Source organism: Eurytemora carolleeae, unplaced genomic scaffold, assembly GCF_000591075.1.
Source record: "Eurytemora carolleeae unplaced genomic scaffold, Eaff_2.0 scaffold675, whole genome shotgun sequence".
Lineage (NCBI taxonomy): Eukaryota > Metazoa > Arthropoda > Copepoda > Calanoida > Temoridae > Eurytemora > Eurytemora carolleeae.
Window position 1 is genome coordinate 160,726 of NW_019396903.1, and position 25,851 is coordinate 186,576.

The 25,851-nt window shown below is 32.2% G+C and overlaps 3 protein-coding genes across 10 annotated transcripts in view; all 3 read left to right on the forward strand.

Annotated features, from left to right (window-relative positions):
• Nucleotides 1-16,025, forward strand: part of LOC111709937 (uncharacterized) — a 30,970-nt gene extending 14,945 nt beyond the window's left edge. The window contains exons 3-21 of the mRNA XM_023483909.1: nt 3,492-3,547; nt 3,793-3,885; nt 4,842-4,951; nt 5,615-5,660; nt 6,004-6,076; nt 6,578-6,659; nt 6,910-7,050; nt 7,239-7,293; nt 7,462-7,680; nt 7,737-8,247; nt 8,833-8,897; nt 9,395-9,500; nt 9,900-9,994; nt 12,317-12,435; nt 12,769-12,910; nt 13,396-13,626; nt 13,741-13,848; nt 14,244-14,312; nt 14,987-16,025. Of these exons, the coding sequence (XP_023339677.1) occupies nt 3,862-3,885; nt 4,842-4,951; nt 5,615-5,660; nt 6,004-6,076; nt 6,578-6,659; nt 6,910-7,050; nt 7,239-7,293; nt 7,462-7,680; nt 7,737-8,247; nt 8,833-8,897; nt 9,395-9,500; nt 9,900-9,994; nt 12,317-12,435; nt 12,769-12,910; nt 13,396-13,626; nt 13,741-13,848; nt 14,244-14,312; nt 14,987-15,310 (2,520 nt within the window). The 5' untranslated portion in view covers nt 3,492-3,547; nt 3,793-3,861 and the 3' untranslated portion in view covers nt 15,311-16,025. The remainder of the gene's footprint in view (nt 1-3,491; nt 3,548-3,792; nt 3,886-4,841; nt 4,952-5,614; nt 5,661-6,003; nt 6,077-6,577; nt 6,660-6,909; nt 7,051-7,238; nt 7,294-7,461; nt 7,681-7,736; nt 8,248-8,832; nt 8,898-9,394; nt 9,501-9,899; nt 9,995-12,316; nt 12,436-12,768; nt 12,911-13,395; nt 13,627-13,740; nt 13,849-14,243; nt 14,313-14,986) is intronic.
• On the forward strand, nt 285-3,160 carry LOC111709939 (uncharacterized). The gene is made up of 6 exons (XM_023483919.1): nt 285-390; nt 1,954-2,028; nt 2,317-2,400; nt 2,460-2,554; nt 2,842-2,900; nt 3,070-3,160. The coding sequence occupies exons 1-5, from the start codon at nt 310-312 to the stop codon at nt 2,897-2,899; spliced, it is 393 nt and encodes a 130-aa protein (XP_023339687.1). The 5' UTR covers nt 285-309; the 3' UTR covers nt 2,900; nt 3,070-3,160.
• On the forward strand, nt 16,021-25,699 carry LOC111709938 (protein SAAL1). Of its 8 annotated transcripts, none has more exons than XM_023483912.1 (18): nt 16,021-16,087; nt 17,585-17,638; nt 17,806-17,902; nt 18,315-18,361; nt 18,536-18,601; nt 18,843-18,931; nt 19,810-19,867; nt 20,216-20,260; nt 20,527-20,615; nt 20,850-20,882; nt 21,261-21,350; nt 21,689-21,726; nt 22,814-22,886; nt 23,185-23,216; nt 23,419-23,491; nt 23,986-24,078; nt 25,289-25,401; nt 25,556-25,699. In XM_023483912.1, exons 2-18 carry the CDS (start codon nt 17,625-17,627, stop codon nt 25,643-25,645), a joined length of 1,140 nt encoding a protein of 379 aa, XP_023339680.1. In that variant the 5' UTR covers nt 16,021-16,087; nt 17,585-17,624; the 3' UTR covers nt 25,646-25,699. The 8 variants fall into 8 exon arrangements, with proteins under 8 accessions (XP_023339680.1, XP_023339679.1, XP_023339681.1 ...); XM_023483911.1 differs by having other exon boundaries at nt 16,025-16,078; XM_023483913.1 differs by having other exon boundaries at nt 16,025-16,078; nt 23,419-23,448; nt 24,018-24,078.
• The last annotated feature ends 152 nt before the right edge of the window (nt 25,700-25,851 follow it).

Consider the following 25,851-nt stretch of genomic DNA (forward strand, 5'->3'; position numbering starts at 1 on the left):
ATAGTCAATCATGTTTTAGGAATTGTATGGAAAATAATTGTGCTAGCTCCGATCTCTCCCACGCGCGATTCTAACTATTAAAACTATAGAAGAAATTATTAAGCCACTCTTACACCCCTCTTAAGCTACACGACATTACCAAAAATCGTTCTCTAGGAATATACCGGTTTGTTCACAGAACACAGGATTTATCTTTGATTCGAATTGTTTAACGTTGACTATCGAGGTGTGACTAATGAGATAATAGATTTCTCAAATCTGAATTTCTTAACTTACTATTCCAGATTAACAGGAACCTTCCGATGAGGAATGGATGATTTAACGCACAATGTACAACTGTGCCTGGATTCGGCCAGGATTCACGAATCCAAGATCAAGTTCACCGAAAAGGTAACTAATTCTAGAAATTCTCTAAAGACGATTTTTAATATTTTTTAATGTATCTAATTAAATTTCTGCAGCGACTTGGATAGGTCGGGTGCTGAACTAAAGTAAATATGTGAAAGGATGCGTTTACAAAATTGATTTTAGAGGGAAGTTGAAGACTAATGTATTAACAATACATGCAAAACCAAGAACTAGGAGAGAACTTAAAGAAACCCTTTTATTTCTTGACAGAAACAAGAAGGAACAACTAAACTACACTAACCATGCTAAGTTACTAGGAATCACTTTTTCAGAAAAAGGAACATTTCATAAACACATAAATGAAGTATTAAAAATTGCACATTGAAGAATAAAGCAACTACATAAATTCACAGGAACAGTAAAAGGAGATACAGTAAACAAAGTTTACAAAATTAATACAATATTATAACTTAAGTCTAGTTTCTTACGAATTTCTAATTCTAAATTTATCGTTAACAATAACACTTATCAAATTGGGAACATTTTTTGCCTCGAAATTTCAGGGGGCGGGGCTACGCCCCTTCCTGAATCTGTCAGGGGGGGGGGCGAATGTCCGACAATAGGTTGTTTGGACTATCTAAAAGATGGAGGTATTAGCAGATTGGTTATGCAAGAGAAGAGATAACTTCGTAGAGACCAATAAAGCATGCGCAATAATCAGGCATGGTGAAACGCTCAAACATTCCCAAGCAAGAAGAATAAGAATTAAGAAGCACCACAAAGACAGATCAGCAAGAAACAAAGGATGGAAAACAGTTCTACACGAACATCGAGAACACATATTCTTCTCAGATCTAAACAACGATCCAAGCCAGGAAGATAAGAGGAAGAACACACAATCGCAAAAATGCAGAAAGACCTATCTCTGAGAGAGCATACAGCTAAATCTCCAATAGATTCCCTGACCAGGAGATTACTCTTGTGAGGTTCAAGATTAGACCGGAACACGAAAGAAGAGTCCTGTTCGAGCCTGGATAGAGGAGAGACTTCTTCACGCGAGCTGACCTACAAAGAAGCCGGCCGTCTCAGCCCCTTTTCCCAGCTTATCTTCGACAAGTCCAATCGGCCTTGTGGAAGGATGGCTGGGTTTTTCAGGGGCTATATGCAACACTGTGATAAAATTTTTTTTTTTGGTTTATTTTTTTTTATTTCTGTTTCTTGTAATATATTTTTTATTTTTGATTGTATCATTCTATATTTAAGATGCTCCCCTTATGATGCCTATAGATATAAACGTTAATCAATCAATCATTCGAGGGAAGTTGGTCCGAATACACAAAGAAATTTCACCCTTCCCCTCTCTTTCCCGTTAAACTGTTGACATTTAGAAGTACACTTCAAATTTAGGCGCGAGCTAGGAAAACTTTTAGATATTCGGCAACAACCCTTTAATGTTGTTAACACCCCTTTAATGTTGTTAACAACCCTTTAATGCTGTTAACAACCCTTTAATGTTGTTAACATATCTTCGACTTTGGCTGCAATTGTTGAACATTGACCATTGATTATTTCTATATATAGATGTTACTTTTATTCAAATTCTAGAACCTGGGTTTTATAGTGAAGAGTCTGATTGCATCAAATACCTTCAAGGAGTTGAAAACAGTTCTAGCAATCAAGGAATTCATTTTGATGTATAATTATTATTGTGTTATGTCCTGTTGCTTAATACTTCCCCGCGGTGAATGGGTTGGGAGAGCTTTGAAATTTGTTTCTCAAAGTTTAGGTAAAATTTTTAGTGGTATATATTTTCAATATATCAATATATTCTATGGTAAACTTGATATGCTCATCTTTTTTGAATATTTTTTGACCTTTTTTTTTTTGAAAAATTGGAGTTTTGTCTTTAATAGGGTTGCATTGTAAAAACTGCATATATCCCCTATATATGATGAATGAATGAATTAGAATCAAGACTCTCCCTGCGTGATATTTATGGAACCTGGTGGACTCAAAGTCGGGAAAATAAATGTTAGAAGATTTATGTACAAGGTGAGTTCCAACTTCCAACTTCAAATAATATTTTATATTGATCGTTTTTGAACTTTTAGACGTTTCGTGATCCTGAGTTAGAGTCTAAGATCAACCAGTGGAATATTACTTGTGGCGACGTTTCTTGTATCAACCCTTACCACGTGGTCTTCAAGTATGTAAATATTGAGTACCGTTGAATCCTAGAGATGTAATTGTATAATACCACTTAATCATATAGTAAGTAATCAAATAAGTGCGTAGAGTATGTCCATAAGCATGTAATTGATGATTAAAAAACCTTCATATATTTATTACTTACTTTACTTTACTTACTTACTTTATAAATCAAGGGTGTATATTTTCCAGAAAAATAATTTTCTCCGAAAATGAGAAGTTTCCCCCTATAAGTTAGGTAGCGGAGGGGAAAATATACACCCCTGTGATATCTTAAACTTTAAGATTAACATTTGCGGATTTCTTCAACAAAAATGAGCACGAAAACGGACGAAATTTATGAGGTAAAATTGTAAATCGTCAATAGAACTCTTTATGTGCTGGTCACTCCAGCATTTTACATTCTCGGTCAAAGACAGTATTGAAAATAAATTGATTACTATTAAGAACTTGTTCAAGATCTTTGTTTGAAAATTCACGCTTTCTATCCTTCTCTCCAACACCATTGTTTAGATCTCCTACTCATTCTGGTAGAACTCCAACACCTTCTGTTGGAACTCCATCACCTGTTGGTAGAACTCTGACACCTTATAGTAGAACTCTGACACCTTCTGGTGGAACCTCAGCACCTTCTGGTAGAACTCCAACACCTTCCGATAGAACTCCAGCACCTTCGGGTAGAACTCTGACACCTGGTGGAACTCCGATACCTTCTGTAAGAACTCCGACACCCTCTCTATTTTCAACAACTCCTACCAGCTCATATTCTTCTGTTAGAACTCCTTCTCAAGTATCTGGCAGTTTGTATCCTTCCTTATCTATCAGTCCATCCTCAACCACTCCTTCCTCTATGGATTTAGAATCTACCATTCAACAACCATCTNCTTCTGAAGCAAAATGATCTATTATTGATCGTATTTACACCGATTGATTTGTAGGAAAGAAGACGGGTTACAAGAATGTGCCAATCGCCACTACTACAAAGCAAAAGGTGAAGGATTATCAAACTAACATTTTATGCTTTTTACTCCGTATTTGATGTATGTTGTAGAATATTAGCAACAGTACTTAATACTTTTAAAAACGTAAGTGCACATCATCGATCCATAATGAAATATTTCTCTTAAAAGAAATTTTGGAAAATAAGGAATTACATTTTAAAAATATTTTTTTCTTCTAAGGAATGCTGGTGGAGAATTTATCGGTCCTAATCCTGTAAACAATGTAAATATCTAGGAGACCTGGTCGCTGCAGAGAAATAAACCTGTAATAAATCTGAAATGGGGTTCTGAAGAGTTCAAATATATGTCAAACATGGAGTCCATGAAGGTTATTTTAGTTTTACATCATTTATTAATAATTAGAATTATCTACTTTTGTTTTGAGAAAATGAACAATTGAAAACAACACTATAAAAAATAAATTTATAAACATTCTTTCAAGTGCAGAGTTGGGATTTAGACGTGCATTTTATCGCATGAATTTAATTTTATGTTTCCCATTTATTGTTTTTTGCTTGTTTGTCCGATCATAACTCAATAATCTCTGGACCGATTTGCGTCAAATTTCGATTGGGAACTCAGGAGAGCCATGGAAATTTACTTAGCTTTGTTTTGAGATTCTTAAGTTGAGAGAGTCGACATTTATTTTAAAAGTTCAGTTTTCCGGTAAAGTCGACCAACTGCGGGTAAACGGTGGGAGTAACTATGAGTAACCTGAGCACTCTGGGTTCCCAAGCTATTAATCCAAAAGGTTAAATCATGTCAAAAGGAAATAAAATTCCGGAGGACAAAACGTTGTTAATCTGAATATACACTTTCCTTGCCTGGGTGTCTGTCCGTTTGTATCCCATAAACGTCAAAACGGCTGAACCGATTGGGCCCAAATTTTGTGTGGGACATAACGTGACCCCAGGTAAGGTTTATGGATGATCAACATTCCAAAATTTTGCCTCCAACAAAATTTGATTGTAATTAAATTATATAATCCCACGAATTTTTTTTATAAAATCCGGGAACTATTTTGTTTGTTTTTGTTTTAGCTTTAAAATGTAAACAAAGAGAAAATGTTTACAATTGAAACCAAGCCTAGTCTCTAAAAACGCGCACATCCCAAACTTTTTTCTCGAGGATTATCTGAAAAGGTCAAACTAATAAGAAGTGACAATTAATTTGCCCTCTGCTGGTAAAAATGCTAGTAATATGTTTACGGTTTTATCTCTTAACCGATGTAAAAATATTAGTTTCTATGCTATTGTACCGCCTGATTTGTAAAATGTACTGCAGGGACATGATGAGATGTTGGCTAACACACTAGATCAGCTGCTAGCTGTAGCTCCAGGAGCATATCATAATATAATTGTTCACTGCTCTGATGGAACAATTAATACTAACAAGTAACAAGTTTCCTTTATAGTTCATATCTACTCAGATATTTCTTTCCTTTGTTTTCCGTGCTTTAAAATATCAGAACAAATGAAATAATGCGGTTCCATTTTTTACCAAAGAATTTCTGGCTTTTCTTCGACCTTTAGTTTAATAAATGGAATGTACTTAGTACTTACCATTCACAAAGAAAAAGGGTAAAATTAGTTTTACAATTAAAGTATTTTTGGTCTTTTATTGTATTTGATTTTGTTTGAAGTAAAAAATGTCTACTTTTTGCCACTAAGTGACCCTCCGTGCAACTATTGCATTGCCTGATTCACAACGGTCCTCTTAAAACCTGTATCTGATTAATGTGGAAGATATAGTTGTTTTTCAAGGTTTAAAAGCGTAATTCTGTTAATTCATATATTTTCCTGAAGAAGTACGCAAGTCATTTTTGTAAAAAAAACACAATTAAAAATAATTGTAATTAAAATTGTAAATATGGATCTAAAATTCATTATCAGACAAAGCTTTAGAGGTTACCGTTGTGAATCGGACATTGTCGTTTGTTCTCTTTGAGATGATCATTTAAAATTACGCTTATAGTCCCTGTTTAAATTGTTCGCTATCGGTGAATTTTAATTAAGTCTTTTATTCGTTAAGGGGTGGAAATATATAGTTTTATTAAGGTTCTTGATTTATTCATGCTTTCCAGTTCTCTCATCAGTAAATCAGGTTTTTATATTTAGAATTATTTTCTAAAACCAATGCCTAGGATCCATTTAATTTTGATGCTGATCCAGATCCAGATCCGTAGCCTGGATGCACTGGAGAAAAAAAAACGGATCCGGATTCAAATCCAGGGTCATGAACATTTACGGATTTTTGTTATACATAAGTAGAATTTTAAAATTATTTTGCCCTTTGGATCCGGATCCAGGAAGCCTAAATGTTGCGGATCCAACGCTTCAGATCTGGATGCTAAGCACTGTAAAAATATAATATTTACAAAGATTAGTAATAAAATGATAGATATAAATAAATATAATAATTTTATAATTATATATTTTCTTATTAGGATGTTGACTATACCATTTATCTACCTGACTATTGTAGACGAGAACTATCCAGCCTTATCCAAAGATTCCTTGGTAACTAACATACCTTACATCTGGGCAAAAGAAATAATGTAAAATGGATGATTTTTTTCAAGAAAATATACACCCCTGAAGTTTGCATAGAATTGTGGCGTGTTTACCCTCATTTTTGTTTTTCTTAATTCAATGAAACACGTGTTATCTTTTTGTATGTCAAACAAAGGGAACACTTCCCTCGCCAATTCTTATTTTCTTTATCGTGGATTCAAAATAAACGGTTATATATGTAGATTTTTATTACAGTATAATTATCGGCATGAAAACAAGGTCTTTCTTAATTGGTGACGTAAATATATTTTTCAGAAAGTCCTCTCGAGATTTGAAGGAAAAAATTATCAATTCTCAAAAAAACTATTTTTAGTGGGGGAAAATAATGTGATGAGGGAAGGCTGAGGGGGATTTTCAGGAGAATGTACATAATGCTTTATAACATGAAAAGCAAATACTTTTCATACCTAAAACAAGAATCAAGATCTTCGAATAATAACTATTCAGATGATATGCGTGGAGGAAAGTCTAGACAATCGGATAAGAAGGCCAACGAATACTACATCCCAGTTACAGATACAGATCAAGGGTACGTTTTTGTTCAATTGAATTATTTTTATTCATAGCATTCCTTTTATATTATTCTAAATGTCTTGCAGTTGTGCAGACAGGGTGTAAAAAGTAAAAATAAAATTTCCCAAATACTAAAATTAATTATGAGAAGAGAAAGATATTTATCGGTAATAAAATAGTGACATTCAGATAAAAGCGGCGAAGCCTAACCAATAACATTTTCTCTCCTAATTTCCCAAATAATATTTGTACATATTTGATTCCAGTGGACTCCTGGGTTTTATCTCAACCTACAAGAATGATGAACTAAGTGAAGATACTCCGGACCAATCTAATACCGACAATATAACTCAGAATAAAGAGTCATCTAACAACACCAAATCTGAACGAAGCGTTTTCCCCGCAAGGAAAGGATTAAATTTTTTTTTATTTCTTAAAGACAATGATAATTTCTAAAAGAATTTTAATTTCATCTTAAATCTCATTAAAGCGTTTTTTCTGCAAGGAAAGGATTTTTTTTTATTTCTTCAAAACAATCAGGAGTTGAAAACAAACTTTTTTATCTCAAATAGTTAACGAAAAATTTAAATCCAAGCTGTTTAAAATGCAAACTGGTTTTCAAGAGTCTGTCTAAGTTTTCTCATCACAAGGTAAGAACTAATGTTCATATTACTGATTGATTAGATTGCCATTTCGTTTAGTTAACCTCACAATTCTAACATCAGCATTGGAGTTTTAAATATATTTACCTCTCTTAGGACTTGTTAATATAAGGTTAAGGATTAAACAAAAGTGTTAAAATATTAATTATGTTCTAGTGCTTCTACTCTGGAGCTGAGAATCGTTGTAAGATTTGCTTCAAACAATTCGCAATATCTAACAACTTGACAAAGCATCTGCAGAAGGGATATTGTCGAGAAGTTCTGGATAAAATGCACAAGGATGACATGAAAGTTGTCAAAAAGAAGAAAATCTCCTTAAGATGCAAAGGTTGTTTAGAGAGGTTCTTTTGTAATGTCAGATATTATCATCACCAGGTAGAATATTTTATGGAAAGTCAAGATTGTTTTATTATTTAATAATTAAATTTTAGTGTGTTAACGATGGAAACCCAGACGTTTGTCGGTTCTGCCAGAAAAAGTTTCTTGGAAGAAATTTGATTTCTCATTTTACCGGTAAATCCCCCTGCAATGCTGCACTGAAGAGCTTCCACACAACGTACATCAACACCAAGGAGACTGTACCATCATGTCCGATTAGTGTTGAACCAATCAAGGAGAATTCCGATACTTTCCCGAACATAAAGCTGAAGAAGTTTAGTGTAGATATCGAGAAATGTCAGGAAATAACAAGGAAACAAACTGGGAAAAGATCCAAGAATCAGGAATCAGAAGAACAAAGTCTGAAGAAACAACGTCATGATAATACTGGCAAACTGAAGATCGAAGTAACAAAGAATCAGGATGCATACCTTGTTCAGAAACAGTGTAAGGTCGAACAGGATGATATTGTAATCGAGATTGATAACGGTGAAGAAGACGTTGCTGATGATGAAGTGCAGATCCTTGATGATGAGATGGTTGGAACTGACAAGGATATTTCAGGTTTAGTAATTTATAAAACTAAAGGGGATGGTGGAGTTGGCACATTTGATGTAGGGGGGGGGGGCCCTGCCTTCATTTTTGGTTCAAATCTTCCAATTTTTTGGGTACACGCCTAATTAGGGTTCGAAATTCCTATAATAAAATCAAATTGAACTTTAATGACCTCTAATGACCTCTAATGACCTCTAATGACCTCCACAAATAGAAAATNAAGCCATAGTTAAAACATTTTCATTTTTGGAGGTCATTTAGGTCATTAGAGGTCGTAAGAGGTCATTAGAAGGTCAAACACTGAATTTTTTCTGCTACTGTATTCCCTGGGTTCCTAGCTTTCGTTTGATATGCATAAAGCCATAGTTGATATATTTTCTACTTGTGGAGGTCATTAGAGGTCATTAGAGTTCATTAAAATTCAATTTGATTTGATTTGAGGATGGATTAAATATAAAAAGCATCTACAATTTCACGGAGATACTTCATACGGAAATATGAATGTAATTATTTCGCATTCAGTTCTATTATTTGGACCTTTATTTTTTTGCGAACATTTAATTTTATTCCACTGAAATAATTTTTTATTTACAGCACTTGAAGTAGAGTATCCTGTTCCTGAGCCCAGAAAAACAAGTTCTCAATTCAGTAGAAGTCAGGTTTCCTAAAAGAAAATTCACTTTTTTTTACATTTCAATTTAAATTTCAGGGGCTTGTCAATTTTATTTTAGGGGTTTAAAGGAGGCGTTGAATCTAAGACATTTTTCAATATCTCAACCAAAACTGGTTCTAATTTTGCCTGTATACTAATTTGATGACCTAGGAGGAGGATATAAAGTCAAATCTTCCATATCTCCGGTCTGAGTCAGGATATAGGATCTGGCACCTTCGAGGGCTCAGATTTTTTATCTTAAACCTCTGACTTTGACATTAGTGTACATGCAAAATTATCACCAGTTAATACCATTATTGGCTGAGATATTGAAAAATGTCATAGATGTAATGCCTTCTTTTTAAGAATTACACCCACCCCGTAAAATAAATTTTCCCTCTCATTTCAGCAAATAAAACCCTACAACAATTTTCATGGGGGGGAGATTTAAAAAGAAATATACACCCCTGCAATAAGCCACGAAATATTTAGATTTTTTTGTAGGAGAGCCCTGAACTTTACAATGAGGAGAGTGTGTCCAACATGTGCCTGGATTGCCATGGATACTTCACAGCTCAAGAATTCTACTCTCATCAAACTAACTGCAAAGGTATACTTAGATTATTGTCAGGTTTAATACGTTGTATTGTCTGTAGCAATCCTCATCCTATACTCCCCCTTCCTCCTCCTATACTCCTTCCCCTGTGGATTATAGGTAAATGATAAATAAGAAATAATAATTAAACCCCTGTGGATATTTATTGATACAAAATCCTTTATTTTCTCCTTATAATGATTGATTTTCATTCTAGAAAGGAGAATGGGGCAAGAGAGAATATAACTTTTTAACGATTTACAGCCCCTCTCTTTTTTGGTCTAGTCATTCTTCGTTTGGCTTTGTAAAAGGCCATATAAAAAAATGCTTTTCTGGGTCAGATATTTTACATTTAAACATCGCCCGATTAAAAAAATATGTAAAGCTAGTTGTTTTGAAAAACATTATTGTTAGGCAAGTATTACTGTGAGCCCTGTGATGTGCAGTTCTCTGGGAGCTTCAAACTCAAGAAGCATAATGATAAACATCATAACCATCTTCAACACAAGGTAGCAGAGGTTAAAGGGACTTTTCTGATAGTTCGACAATGTGATGGATAATAATTATTGAACAAAGGTTTTTAATCACATCTGTTGCAGGTTTTAAAAAACTTTCTAACCCGAAAAAAAGCGCAACAAATGTAAACCTACAGCTAGTTAACTCTACGTAAAACCTTTCTAAGAAACTGGGCTTTACAGACACCTCGCTTTTATTTGTCGTCTTGCATGCCATTATTGCTTCCCCGTACTTCATTAAACTAAAAATTCGCAGATTTTCTTCTTTATCGATGGATTTTATAAGTTTTTCTTTGAAATTTATAAAGCACTTTTTTCAATTTCAATCCACTTAGAGTTATGTTTTGTTCTGCAAAAAAAAATTAGGCCTGATGCGTTTTAAGCTGTTTCGACGTTTATTGGATAAAAATAAGAAGAAAAATCTGAAAAGACCCCCCCCCCCTGAAAGAGAATCCCCAGATTGCCATCGGAAGAGAGGGTACAAATAAACAGACAAGAGAAGTATACATGAATAGATAATACTTAACAATTCTTTCCTTCTAGTAAATTAAACCTATAGTTAATTCTGCTTGTAAGGAAACCAAACCTAAAGTTGATTCTTCTTCTCCCACAGTTAACGGTTACGCTTTACCGAGGGTTCATCGTGTTGGTTGGGCTTTTAGGAGCAATGCATCTAATTCTCTAAACTATTGTGAAGGTCATTGTTTCTTTCTCTGAAGATATAAAGAATACAACTCAATGAAGCTTCCTCAGTAGATTTATCAGATATGGTATTGATAACAAAACTGGTACATACGAAACCAGCGAAACCAATATATAAAGTAGTGTAAAGTACGTTATTTTGTTATATTTAAAAATTGCTTAATTTGATTATACCTATCTTTCAACCCAATATCATTGCAAGTAGAAATGTTAGCCTAACCAAAATTACTTCTTATTTTCGTAAGTTGCGTTATTTGGATATAAATGAAATTGCGGAATTTGGTTATAGTTTTGGTTATAATATGAAACAGCACAAAGGTTGAATTAAAACATCTAGACTCAAGTAAAATAGTGTTGTTAAAAACATTTTTACTGTACCAGCTTAAACGAGTGTAAAATGTTAAAGTTTAACACTTAATCCAAATAAAGCAATTTATAACCAAGCTAAGTGAAATATATATGATCAAATACAGCTATTTGATATGCGTTAAAGCAACCTATGTATCTGAAGCAATGATGAATCATTTCCATTTTTATCTTCGGTTTCTTACTCAAATATCTTCAAACTTTGGAATGTATGTTTTTTTCAAACAATTTGTGTTAAACCCTAGTAAGTCAGGTGTTCTTCCTAAAAATCGGAAAAGTTGAGATTAACTATAGCCAAATAACGAACTATCTGAAAGTAAAAGAATCAATTATATGGCCTTTCAATGAATTTAGAATAGTATATAAAACTAATGTAGAAATAGATATCTAACACATAAAACAAAAATATTGAAGTAAAATCCATTGTGATGATTTATCTAATCCCAGGACTCCACGACTACCAGTGAATAATGAACTGCATCTGAGTGGATAAGATCCAGAGCACTTTTTCTTTGAAACCAAGTCTGAAGTTAATTGGGTCCCAAAGCATCTCTTGTTAGTTTCCCTGTAATAAAGAGATAAATACCAAATAGGTATTCTAGGAAACCAAGCTGTAGTTAATTATTTTTTTGGAAACCAAGCTGTATTTTCTAGGAAACCAAGCCTGTAGTTAATTATTTTGTAGGAAATCAAAACTGTAGTTAATTATTTTTAGAAACCCAAGCCTGTAGTTAATTATTTTCTAGGAAACCAAGCCTGTAGTTAATTATTTTCTAGGAAACCTAGCCTGTAGTTCATTATATTCTAGAAAACCAAGCCTGTAGTTAATTATTTTCTAGGAAACGAAGCTGTTGTTAATTATTTCCTAGGAAACCCAACCTTTAGTCAATTACAAAGCCTGTAGTTATTATTTTCTATAAACTGTTGTTAATGCACTTCTAGGAAACCCAACCTTCAGTAAATTTTTTCTAGGTAACCCAACCCAACCTGAAGTAAATTATTTTCTAGGAAACTAAACTGAAGTTATTGAATTTCAAGGAAACCCAACCTTCAGTAAATTTTCTAGGATACTAAGGTCTAGTAAATTATTTTCTAGGAAACCAAGCCTGTAGTTAATTATTTTCTAGGAAGCAAAGCCTGTAGTTAATTATTTTCTAGGAAACCAAGCTGATGTTAATTATTTTTTAGGAAACCAAGTTGTGTTAATTACTTCCTAGGAAACCCAACCTTTAGTTAATTATTTTCTAGGAAACTAAGCCTGTAGTTGCATCCGAACTAATGTTTGGGAAGTTACCCTGTCCCTACTGTGATTATGAAGCTCCAAATGGATTACTCGACTGTCATTATCAAATATCTACAGAATGCAGGTTTTGATTATTTTCTAGAAATTAGGGCGCTCCGTACCTTTCCTCAAAATAAGCTTTGCCTTGAATTTATCTTCAATAGATCTATTCATTTCCTTTGCATGTCAACATGTATTTCCTCCAACAGATTGAATAGGATTCCTATAAACAAGTAGATAATATTTGGTCTAAATTTTGAAAACGGAGAAAACGAAAATTATCGAAAACTATCCTTATCTTATCTAATAAGTTTCCGCCTGGTGGTATGTTTGAATCCGTGTAAAAGTGATTATTTAACACTTAATACCAATCTTGATATAATATATTTTAAAAGACTAATTAAATTATATATTTCAGAAAACTATCTGAGCAAGGAGTTTATCGTCAGACCATCACACCGTATTCAGGTGTAGATTATTCCTCTAAACAGACCCAGATAAAACAGGAACCAGAAGCTCCTCAATCAATCAACCAATACTCAGCTATCAGGGTTAAACAGGTCCATCATCCCTTTAATAAACAAACAAACATTTCTTACATTTTCTTTAACAGTTCTTTGATTTTTAAGGGAAAACACGCTTTTTTTAAAGATTTATGTGAAATTCGTATTTTCGTGTGGGGTAGGGGGGAGGAATAAAACGTTGCAAACTAGAAGCAAAATTCATCAAAGAAAAAAAATCGATCAGTAATTAATAAATTCAAAGAGCTATATCATCAGAAAAAGTCATTTTATTCAATTTTATGAGAATTTTTATCTCGCGATTTTGCTTCAAATTTCATGATCTCTGTTATTAAAAGTTTCTTAATTTTAACTTTTTGTTTGTTAAAGGTTTAAAATCAAGCGTATTTTATTAATGATAACACAAGGCAGTTGCATAGATTTTTAATTTTTTCAAAACATGTTGAAATGGGTATCAAAAGATGTGGTTCAAACAGCAAATTACTTTTACTTTTTTTGTTATTCCAAACATATTTTGATTGCAGGAGAAGGAACTGCTTGAACTAGTTGCTAAAGAACTTGGTTCCCCGAGTTCTAACATGAGGAATCAAGAAACCAGAACAGTGGAAGATGGAGATACAGGATCCAACGATGTTCTCGATGGTATGACGCTATCAGAGACCTCTGATGATGATAGGGTTGAAACCACTTTAGATAAATCCAAGGATCGGGATACTGGATCTACTAATACTAGTATTGATTCGGACGAGATAAAGGTGAGAAAATCAAATCAATTTTATTTAAATCAATCAATAAGTTAAATCAATTCATATTCGCTGATGCCAAAGGCTCAAACAAATACAATTGTACAACTATTTCTATCATTTCAGGTTAGTCTAGGTTGTATTCCTGGTACACCCCGGTGGTTTGATCTTCTACAGGTTCCCTCAAAGTACGGGAGTAAAAAGAACATTGAGAAGTTCTTTTGGGAGCATCAGGTATATTTAATACTTATTTAAATAATCAAGATTTAAATCTAATTTGGAAAAAAGGATTCTTTATTCTGATTCCTCCCGGTGTGACAATTCACATGTTTACGGCTTTAAACATTCCAGATGTTAATTCCAAAGGACGGGACAGAAGGAAGGGGTGAGGGTTCTATTAATCTTTTTTGACTCCCTGTGAAAACGAATTCTCATTAACCACCCCTACCAACAATTTTTTTGTATCCGTTTCTGATGTTAAGAGATTTCCGGAATAGTATGACATGTGCTTTGTGCAATTTTATAACGGCAAGGTTTCAGTTTTTCTCCACAAATTTTGCCCGAGTTGAATTCATTTAGAGTGGAATCTGAGTTCTAACTAATGCGGACATATAATCTAGTTTATCTAGATCAAGCTGTTGAGTGTTGGTCTCCTGAGTCGGGATCCCATCAAGATGATTCAGGACACCAGGATCAAGGTTTCGCTATTTTACCTTCAAAAAGGAACAGATTACCTACCACGAACTTTTATTTTATGATCCTTATATTTTTGCAACATGTGAACATTATATATTTTTAAAATTTGACTATTTATCCTAAAAAAATTGAACTATCAGATCAAAAAAAATTGAGGCCAGTTATCAGTTCCTGTTTTTGGCCATCTTTTGCTTGAATAAAAGAATTACATCTCTCTAAAATTTAGGAGTTTCTCTTCAAATGTCTTATTTTGCATTAGTTGGCAAGAAACTAAAACAAAAATATTTTTAATTTTCAAGAAAACAAATTGAATTAAGCCAACCAAATCCAGAGAATTCAATCATAAAAGTTTTCAATTAACTGGGCTCCTAGATTTAAAAACAATTTTTTATTGCTGGTGCTCATGCTGTGAATTTGAATGTCAAGGCTTTTTGATTATTTGGTAATAGCTGAAGGGCCCGGCGTTGCCCGTGGAAATTTTTTGTTGTTAAATATTTAAAAGAATAATAAAAGATTTCGAATTTTCAGCCCAATCGGTTCAATTGTTTGGCCGGCAATACGCAACATATATATGAATGTCTCGTTTTAATGTAAAGATAATCAACTGGGATCTTAGTTCTTGTAGAATGAAAGGAAATTACATGAATTTGTATCTATTGTATAACTATTATTCAAGGTTTCTGAGAAGGATGGACTTAAAATTGAGTCAATGGGTATTAAGCCTCCTGGAAGTATCATAATACCATCTGATGATAACCGGAAACCAATCAACCCACTACATTTACATCTAGAAACCATTAAAAATACATCTGATGATAACCGGAAACCAATCAACCCACTACATTTACACACTTCTGGAAACTATAAAAATACATCTGATGATAACCGGAAACCAATCAACCCACTACATTTACACACTTCTGGAAACTATAAAAATACATCTGATGATAACCGGAAACCAGTCAATCCACTACATTTACAAACTCCTGGAAACCAATAAAAATACATCTGATGATAACCAGAAACCAATCAACCCACTACAAACTTCATGAAACTAAAAACAGGAAAAAGTTGACATTTTGGATTCACCAATTAGAAAATTAAACCAGTTGAAAAAAGTTTCCTGTTTCCCCTTAAATAAACCTGATAATCATTCAAACAAGATAACCGTATTTCTAAGTCTACCAAATATAACTTACATCTACCTCTTCACTCATAATTGCGTCAAACATTAAAATTTATACCGAGAGTTGCATTCTAATCTCAAGTTAACGTGTTCCCCTTTCAACACGCAAAAAGAACCGCTGGTGTAAAGTTTCCAATTGTTTCCACATTAAAATCTATTATCACTCCTTTTCATTATGTAAGAAATGTGTATTGGTGATACAATATTATTTAAATTGGCTACTGTTTAAACGGTATTGCTAAATGTTACTTATAATATTGGGATCCAATTTAGTAGTTTTGATTTGATTTATGTAAATACACCATGTACACCTGTTAAGCACTATTTGATTTTTTTTAACTGAACTGAATTCTAATTTCGGATTTAGAATTTTATCATTCCTGTTTCAAAGAAAATTGGTTTGTGAAAGATAATTACCAAAATTCTAGACGTATTTCTCTACGCCCTGTAAATCTCATTGTGACATGTTAACTCGGCAAATTATATATTTGTTTGAAAATTGCAAGTGCATTATCCGTTGTTTCAGAAATTTAATGCAAGAGTAAAAATGGAACAGAAGCACACAGATACAGATCTACAAAGGTGAAAGAAGTAAATATATATTTCTTTTGGAAGTTAATTCTAAAAAAGTATTTTTATTAGAAAGTAGAAATACTATCGAGAGCTTGAATTACAAGCATAAATCTGACAAATGAACAAGCAATTTTTAATTCACACCCCCCCCCCTCCCACGGGAGATTTTTCTGGTTATCCTCCCACACTTAAAGGGACAGTAAAGGAAAAATGAAAGGGGGTATAGGCTGAAAGCTAATCACTTTAGCTTTTCATCGAGACCCTTGAGACGCCTATCTGAAGTTCCTGTCTCGAGAAATTGATTTAAAACTGTGTCAAATAATACGAAAATTAATATATATACAATTTTGTATAAAAGTAGTAGGTTTAAACAGATCATATTCAGCAAATAAGCAACCAATCTGAAAACGATGATATCCCAGAGGTAGCTAATTGTAAATTAGGTTTACTTTTATATTTGTTATTTCTATTTTCAATAGATTTCATTCATAATATTATTTTTACGTCCGTATTACTTTACCAGAAATTCCACCAATGGCAGTGCAGTAAAGTGGTCACGTGATACAGGCGGAGACACGTGACCAGTATACTGCTCTGCCATTGGTGATAGTTCTGGTCACGTGATTTAAGTTTCAGACTTTCAAAATTTTACATATATGAATTTTCGTATAATTTTAACATAGTTTTATATCAGTTTCTCGAGACAGGAACATCAGATAAAACTTTCATGGGTCGCGATCAAGAGCTAAAGTGATTAGCTTTCAGCCTATACCCCCTTTCATTTTCCCTTTACTGTCCCTTTAAGTAGATTTTTACTATTCACTTCTTAATAAATAATTCTCGTTTTGTAATTTCTTCCAATTATTCTGTTCAGTTATTAATGTTTCGTAGTTTTTTGGAAAAATAGAGTAAGGGAAATATAAAACTCAAAATGGCATTCAATATATCTTTTTCCAACTAAACAAAATTATGAAGCTTATGAATCCCTACTATTTTTGTTGCAACCTTGAACCAGGGTCGGAATGCTAGACTGCAACCTTGAACCAGGGTCGCATTGCTAGATTGCAACCCTAGTGATGCCAAGAAGTTGCGGAATTACACCTCCGAAAACATGAATTAAATTTGATTTCTGAACTCAAAAATATGGGTTACAAAAGTAAATAGCTAAGATTTTACAGTTTTTAAAACCTAAACAAAATTGGTATCATATAAATTCAAATGTTGAAGTTGTTTACTAGTAGAAAATCTAAAAAAAAAGTTTTTAAAAGTTTATAAAAAATTACATTTGTTCATTCACGTGAGGCAACCCTATTGCCTCCCTGTAATGAAGAGATAAATAGTAATAATTAGTTTTAGATGGATTAGAATTCTGAATAAAAGACCTCACAGATGAAATATTGTTTTAAAGAACTGTTCTTTACTTAGTGATAATTAGTTTTCTTGAGGGATTAAAATGTAATTCTGAATATAACTTCTCACAGATAAAATATTGTTTTTAAGATCTGTATTTTCCAGATTGGAAGAGCTGGCAAGAGATGCAGCGGTCGGGTCTACTATGTACGACAAAAGGTACAAACGAGCTATGGGGGGAGGGGGTTAAGCATAAAAAGGTTGGAACCTTTTCAATTGTTGATCGTTTTTTAATGCATAGTTTAAACTTAAAGAACAAGAACTTAAAATTTCTGCGTAAAATATAATGTTCACCTTAAAATCTTATTTACGATTCTAATCTTTAGATGGGTGATAGAGAACATTTTAGCGGTTGGACGACATTTCCAGACAACCTCGTATATTACTGAGGACGGACCAAGAGAGCTAGATGATACCATTGAGGTTCTTGTTTTTACAATTCATCCCAAAGTAAAAGTGAAAACTATGATCTTATAATAGGTTAATTTGATCTTTATGATATGAAAGGAAAGTGATTGTCTCATGCATATTTTCAATAGAACACTAAACAAATTTTTATCAAGAAAGTTTATTTTTTTTAACGTAGTCACAACGTGGACCCTTTTTCTCAGCTGCGGTGCTCGGTCCAGAAATTGGGTTGATTAGGAATCCTCTGTCTAGGCAGAGTCTCATACTTCGGAAAAGTCCGGTTTTTCATCATACAAACTTTTAACAATAAAATTAAACTTTTAACTTAAAATAAAAATTTCTTTGAACTAGGCCAATTTAAAAAAAAAATATTACAAATCTTTTTCTTATACCTTAATTATTTTTCAATAAAACAGTTTTGTTGTAGGAGAAAATGATGACTCTATGGGATATATCTGTCGAGGAAGATGTCAGGAAATTAATCTTTACCCCAACTAATCTTTACCAAATGTAGATATTCAAGCCGTGAATCAAATGATAATTCAAAATATTTTTTGTAAAAATTTAAAAGCAGAGTTTTTAAATCTCATCGATTAAAAAAATGATTATTGGCAAGTATTCAGGATAAAAATATTAATTTTTGTGCAGTAAGTTCTATTTGGATTACGGAGTTTTAGACTTTTTTATTGAACTGTTCTCTAATCCTAACCTCAGGTAAGTGTTGCATCATCTCGGCCTCAATACAATCTATTCATAAAATCGTAAACCCAGGACCGATTTGAATGAATTTGGAGGTCGCTGAACTACCTACTTCTTAAGAGCTCAAATCCTGAATTACCGATTCAAAGTTCAAGTTTTGAGTCAGTTAGCACTAGAGAACAGATAAACCGCCGGTAGGGAGTTCAGCGACATTTCATAAATTTTTTTCCCTGGTGAAATATGATAAATATTGTAGGGTAAAGGAGATCTCTATTGGTATCATGACAAACATGGTGTTCCACGAGTCCTTGTTCCCAACCATCATGGAGACAGATAAATGTTTAGGTAGTCTATTAGAGATGAGCACGTTCGGTTTTTTTATCTCGTTTGTTTATCGGTCCTGAACGACCCATTTTGGTCGGTTTTGGTTTTCTATCGCTAAAAAAATTATTTCGTTAGTTTTCAAAATTATCGTTAATTTTCCGGCTATTTGGTACGCTTTCTCACTGATCAAAAAAGTAAAGAAGTTTTTGCTTTTTCGAAAATTTGTTTTAAAAATCGTTGGTCCAGTATAAAAAGATAATTTTTCAAAATCTTTCGGAAAATTCGTTCATGCATTAAAAAACAAAAGAAATTCAGTCAAGATAATTCAAACATTCGTTTGTGTTTTTTTCGTTCATTTTAAGAATTATAGGGATTTTTTATTTCTCTCAACGATCCAATCGTACGTCCATCGTTCGTTTTTTTCTGAACGACACCATTGTTCACGAACAATTTCGTTTGATATCAAAAAGCTCACTCGTTCACATAAACGATGCCATCACTAAGTCAAGATATTCTCATTCAACCATCCTTCTGCAATCCTCATTTTCGATGCTGGAGGGGGATTCGGAAAAATATATACCCTTGTTATTCTTTTATATATTGGATCTGGATTAAGATTTAATCATAATCAATGATAACATGATTTCAGGACATTTTAAAATTCTTTCAGATTGATTTCTAGTATATTTCTCTTTTTTTCAATATTATCCAAAACAAAACGAAAATCGTTAAGCATTGAGCAAACACTATTTTTTTTAGATACGGGATGCTTAAAATTGTCATTTTTATATTAAACATTATATTAGATTTTCCAAGATGTTCAAATTTTTTATTAAATGCAAGCAATGGATTGTAAAACATTTAAAAACAAAGGAAATTTTAATTGTACTTTTTTGCAGAGAATTGTTTGAAATTGCTCGAGGAAAAGGATTCCCCCACACTACTAATAGTTTTCAGGTATTAATCTATTTAATAATTTTCTTCGCTCATATATATGTACATGTCTGTATATTTGTTATATATATATATATGCTAGTTATAGCTGGCCAAACAGCTTGACAGAATTGGCTGAAATCTCAAGCAGAAACCCCATGGGTACCCTGGGGGTGACATAGGTTAAAAGGATTTTGAATTTTAAAATTTATCACGGGTAACGCCGGGCACTTCAGCTAGTTATTAATAAAGAATTGGTGACCTCAAATTATCATTTAGAAGATTTTTTCGGGAAGGGGGGGGGTTGATTTATATTGTGCACTTAATGAATTTTTCTTCACTAAAAATATTTTAAATTATTCTGTTTTTTAGGTGTCTGCATTCATATGGATATAATCTGTTTAATCTGATAAATAAGTAAGTTTTAATACAATTCATAAAAATATTTATCACAATTTGAAAAGAAAAGAGTAAAAATCTGTAAAAATTTGTTTAACTGTATAAGCCAAAAATGTTCTAAAAATAACCTTAAATATCATTATATAGCCTAGATGGGCCGCTTTTTAATATGATAATAAAATTTACATTCTCAAGGTTAAATTGTGTAATATTTATAATCTAGGTTTAAAAATTCTTAGTTGTTATTTAATCGGAGAATGAACAGTATATGATTTAATGTGTAGGAATGAGGATTCACAGAAGGAAGTTGCAAAAAGTCTTCTAGAAAAATTCCTTATTTTTCTGTCTCTTCATTCTGTTGTACAAAATATAGGTAAATTATCAAACCCCAATTTAATATTTTCCTTCAAATTAACTTTTTTCCCCTTCATTAATCAATCAATTTAAAGGATTTTTAATGATCGTTAGAAAAGTTTTATTATCAGTAATTGGACCAAAATGAATTTGAATGCATGTTGGCCTATTTTACTTAATTCTAATTTCACTAACGGGCTTCAAAATCATTAAAATTCAAAAATATAATGTATATTTAAATTTTTGAATCCAGGAATGGTGATGGGAAGCTGTACAAATAAAACAGGAAAATATTTTAAGTATTATCTTTTTTTTCAAGTTCAAATCATTAGAAAGTAAAAACCTCGTGTTTCAAACCTTGTGAATTGTATAATGTATATGGCAGAGGGGGGGGGGGGATACTTGAAAATTCTTCGTTCAAAATCTCCTCAAAGTGACGTTCTTTTAGATTTCTGCTTTAGAAACAATGGAGAAAATTGTTAAAATTAAACACTTTTAGAAAAACGACATCTTTGACATTATTTATCAGATTAAGGTTTAAAGGGTACCGATATCATTCGGACCGACAGACATGCTTTTTCCCAAAAGTAGATCACTTGAAATTACGAAAGTCCATTAAAAGGTTTATCTTAAGTGTTTTTCTGATATTTGAATATTTTGTCAGTATTACAAAACTGTGCTCGTTTTTTATCCATTCTATCCGAACTCTGGGATTTCCATGAAGATCGGAGGAAGGTCTCTCATCACTACACAGGTTATAGATCTCTCCATATTTGTGTTCAATGTTATGATAATTTAAAAAATATTTTACTCTAGTTATATATAGGGGACATTAGTTCCGAGACATCTTTGCAGATTTAGAATTTATGTCTATAGAACCTAAGTACCCAAGTTCCTGAGCTTTTATGGATGTTATGGAAATGTTGAAAAAAATGTAAAATGTATTTTTTAAAAAATATCGGCATCATTTTTCCTTTAGGTTCTATTAATTTTATTATTTCTTACCGTGATCCTTTTCGTTTTCTCTTACTCTCTCTCACTCATCCCCCCCCCCACACGCACATTTACCATTTTTCAAAACTTAATTTCTAGGCGAACAGTTTTTACAATGTGCTCTGGAGGGAATGAAGGTAAGTTTTTCTTTCAAGAAAATTATCATGGAAGATGTTTTTGTTTCTTAATACCTAACATAAGTAACTGAACACTCGCCATTAAGTAATACTTATAAACCCTATAAATGTACTAAACTAGCCTTAGAGGGCGCTTCGCGCCCATCTTCTAAATTAATTGTGAACATGTTCTCTTTGTGTACATCGTAAAACAAAACAAAAAATAATTCGGGGATTTTCACAAAAAATTTCGTGGATTTTCAAAATTTTCCAAAATTTAATGAAGATCGAATTTTGATGGAGACAAATATTTGAAATTTTGATTTTTCATAAACCTTCCCTGGGGTCCCTAGATGTCCCACAAAAAGTTTGGGCCCGATCGGTTCAGCCGTTTTGACGTTTATTGGATACAAACAAACAGACAGACAAACAGACAGACAAGCCAAATTTATATATAGATGCCCTACTTCAGTACAAATCCAGGTACAACTCAATCCCTCTCGTTAATACGCGAAGCATAAGAACCATTCCGTTTAATACTAAATCCCTTCATTCAACAGGCTGTATAATATAAATGTAGTAACAACTTGAAAAACAAGCAAATTCATTAGAAATTGGTAAACAAACAAACTATGGAAACAATCACACCACAGGCATTACTTTCAATTTAAGAACCAATTTTTACTTATGAAATGGTTTTAACATTTTAACATTAGAAAAATAAAAACAGTGATAGTCAGAACAACAGCATAAAACTTTTTTGCAATCTTTCATAATGTGAATTGTTCCAACTTGAAATAGTCAGATTTCACCAGAATTATTTTTAACGTATGTCGTGGATCTTATTAATTTCAAATTATGAACTCTGTTAAACTCGTTAAACCAAGGTGGCAAGGATATACGGATTATAAAATTGAAATTTGTGGTAAGTGTTCAGTTCCGTACATTCATGTTAGTTTTTATTAGTTAAAGAGAAGAAAAGAAAGATTATTAATTGCTGAATAATCATAAAAATCTAAATATTACCTTTTCTCAAAATTCCTCTTTAAATATCTGAAACTCTTTTTTTTTATCTTATAAAACATGATGATTAATTTGTCTATTGTAGGAGTGTGTAGGTGAAGATAAAACAGAAAAACATTTCATGATTTTTCTTTATCTTCTGTTCCAACGGGATCTAGGAACATTTTATAAACAATAGAATTTTTTAATTTCCTTTTTTGAGTTCTCACAATTTTTAAATGTCAATTTTGTATAAAGTTGATTCGGCCACTCACGATTTTATATTTCGAACCTTTTCTCACTAATAGAAATGTTTTGTTTTATTTTGATTTATTTTCTATGTTTGTATCATTTTGATTGTTTTGACTTAAAACTCAAAACTGAAACTTAAAATCTGAAAGCAAACCCTTACACTTTTTGTAAGTTTTAAAACCGCAAATAAATGAATATTTTTCTTTAATTTATAAATGGATTCAGAAAAGGACATGTATTCATCGATATCCACGCAGGAATAGTTCAGCGTTAAAATATATTTAGATTAGTTCCTAACATAATTTTTTTCAGGATTAGTATTTTTTTCGCGAATGGGGATGAATCGTTTTTAATTTCTTAACTGTTTTAACAATTATGTCATGTTTATAGTTTAATCAAGAAGGGTACTGGGTAACTTGTTGAGTATGGTTGCAACGTCTAACTGAACTTTAAACGAAGACGATCTGTATAATGGAGAGGTTACTGAAGGAACATGTACTTGAATATAGTTCAATAGATGAACATGATCTAGGTAACTCGCATGGAAAACATCTATTGTTTGTGAATATTTGATTGCTAACTAGAACAAGGGTTATTTAACAATTTTCTTTAATCAGAGACAAACTTCCTTTTTTTATGCAACACCATTATTGTCGGTGATAAAACTCGTCTTTTAACAAAAAAATTTCCATTTTTCGTTAACATTTTGAAATTTTGATCCCGATGCTTGGATCTGCATATTTAATCAGATCCGGATCAGTAAAACAATTTTTACAGTTATTAGTTTTTCCGTGAAATTATTTATTTCCTGCTTTAGAATAATTGAAATATAAATATTTTCTTCATTTAAATAGTGAACATGCTACTTATTTCAATAAAATGTCTAGATAAATCAACCATTTTATTTATCTGTTTTCATTTTAGTAACCTATTTTCTGTGAAGATAACCTTCCTTGGATCAACTTTCATTAATTGTCCAATAATTTTTCTAGACTTAATTTTGACCTAATGGGATTTTTGTTTCAGAATTTATTTTCAATATCTCGTATGTGTTAAAGTGTTGCCTAGAGAGTGGAGAATTCTCATCCATCCCTGCAAACCTTAAATCATTTCTGAAAGGTACGGTGGGATCCATAAATCTACGGAATAGAAAGACGACATTTAATAAATATTTAACAATATACAAGTAGCTTGAAAATCAACATTTTATTGAATGTTCCATGTTCATTGGACCATCATAACTAACAGAGTTGTTTTACTGTCTCAGTTTTGTGTGTTATATTGTTGACAAATTGAAATACTTCTTCAATGTAATTCCAATGTCTTTCAGTTAATGAAGTGTTAAGCACATATTCTAAAATTGTGGTCATGAGGAATTCTGCTTACAGAAACAATGGAGTTAATTGTAAGACTTAAACACTTTACAGGATAGAAACTCTACAGATTAAACATACAGTCTTGATAATGCATCAAAACTATTTTACATGGACCTAAAGAAGAAGCTAACATACTACTGTCAAGCTCATAAATATAGATGAATATACTTGTTTATAGATTCTGAAGGAAGGGTAGAGAGGGTTGATATAGATGAATATATTTGTTTATAGATTCTGAAGGAAGGGTAGAGAGGATTGATATAGATGAATATATTTGTTTATAGATTCTGAAGGAAGGGTAGAGAGGGTTGATATATAGATTCTGAAGGAAGGGTAGAGAGGGTTGATATAGATGAATATATTTGTAAATAGATTCTGAAGGAAGGGTCGAGAAGGTTGATATAGATGACTATTTTGTTTATAGATTCTGAAGGAAGGGTAGTGAAGGTTGATATAGATGAATATACTTGTTTATAGATTCTGAAGGAAGGGTAGAGAGGGTTGATATAGATGAATATATTTGTATATAGATGCTGAAGGAAGGGTCGAGAAGGTTGATATAGATGACTATTTTGTTTATAGATTCTGAAGGAAGGGTAGAGAGGGTTGATATAGATGAATATATTTGTATATAGATGTTCAAGGAAGGGTAGAGAGGGTTGATATAGATGAATATATTTGTATATAGATTCTGAAGGAAGGGTAGAGAGGGTTGATATAGATGAATATATTTGTTTATAGATTCTGAAGGAAGGGTAGAGAGGGTTGATATAGATGAATATATTTGTTTATAGATTCTGAAGGAAGGGTAGAGAGGGTTGATATAGATGAATATATTTGTTTATAGATTCTGAAGGAAGGGTAGAGAGGGCTGATATAGATGAATATATTTGTATATAGATTCTGAAGGTAGGGTAGAGAGGGTTGATATAGATGAATATATTTGAATATAGATGCTGAAGGAAGGGTAGAGAGGGCTGATATAGATGAAGAACATGCTGAGAATAAGAAATCTATTTTAACTCTCATCAGTTTATCTTTTAACTTTTTGGAAACATGTAATCAGGTAATTTTTACAGATTTTAATGAAATTTAACAACATATGTCAAACATTTTACTAAAATGAGACTGTTATAACGTTTTAGGGAAAATTAGATATAGATAGAATGGGAAAAATTTTTATTTATTTATTTTATTTTTTTTATTTTATTATTTTTTAGAATGGTAATACTTCAGAATCTACAGAAAACACTCCAGTTCACAACAACTCTACTCGAAATTTTTATTTGAATTTTGAATTTTATCTCTAAATTAAAGTCCTAGAAATTCTATGGAAAAATTAACAATACAGAGTACAGATTGTCTTTGGTTGAATCAGAATTTTTGATTTTATTAATTCATTTATTCATTCATTCATTTATATTTATTCATTTATTCATTTATTCATTTATTCATTTATTCATTTATTCATTTATTCATTTATTCATTTATTCATTTATTCATTTATTCAGTTATT

Excerpts from the sequence above, each read along its gene's own strand:
- LOC111709939 (XM_023483919.1), top strand. The coding sequence starts at position 310 with ATGGATGATTTAACGCACAATGTACAACTGTGCCTGGATTCGGCCAGG. Across the intron at positions 2,401-2,459 it reads TTAGAAGATTTATGTACAAG|ACGTTTCGTGATCCTGAGTT; the intron begins GTGAGTTCCAAC and ends TTGAACTTTTAG. Across the intron at positions 2,555-2,841 it reads CCTTACCACGTGGTCTTCAA|ATTAACATTTGCGGATTTCT; the intron begins GTATGTAAATAT and ends TTAAACTTTAAG.
- LOC111709938 (XM_023483911.1), top strand. The coding sequence starts at position 16,044 with ATGGAACAGAAGCACACAGATACAGATCTACAAAG. Across the intron at positions 21,727-22,813 it reads GTGCTCTGGAGGGAATGAAG|GAGTGTGTAGGTGAAGATAA; the intron begins GTAAGTTTTTCT and ends TGTCTATTGTAG. Across the intron at positions 23,217-23,418 it reads ATTCATCGATATCCACGCAG|ACGATCTGTATAATGGAGAG; the intron begins GAATAGTTCAGC and ends CTTTAAACGAAG.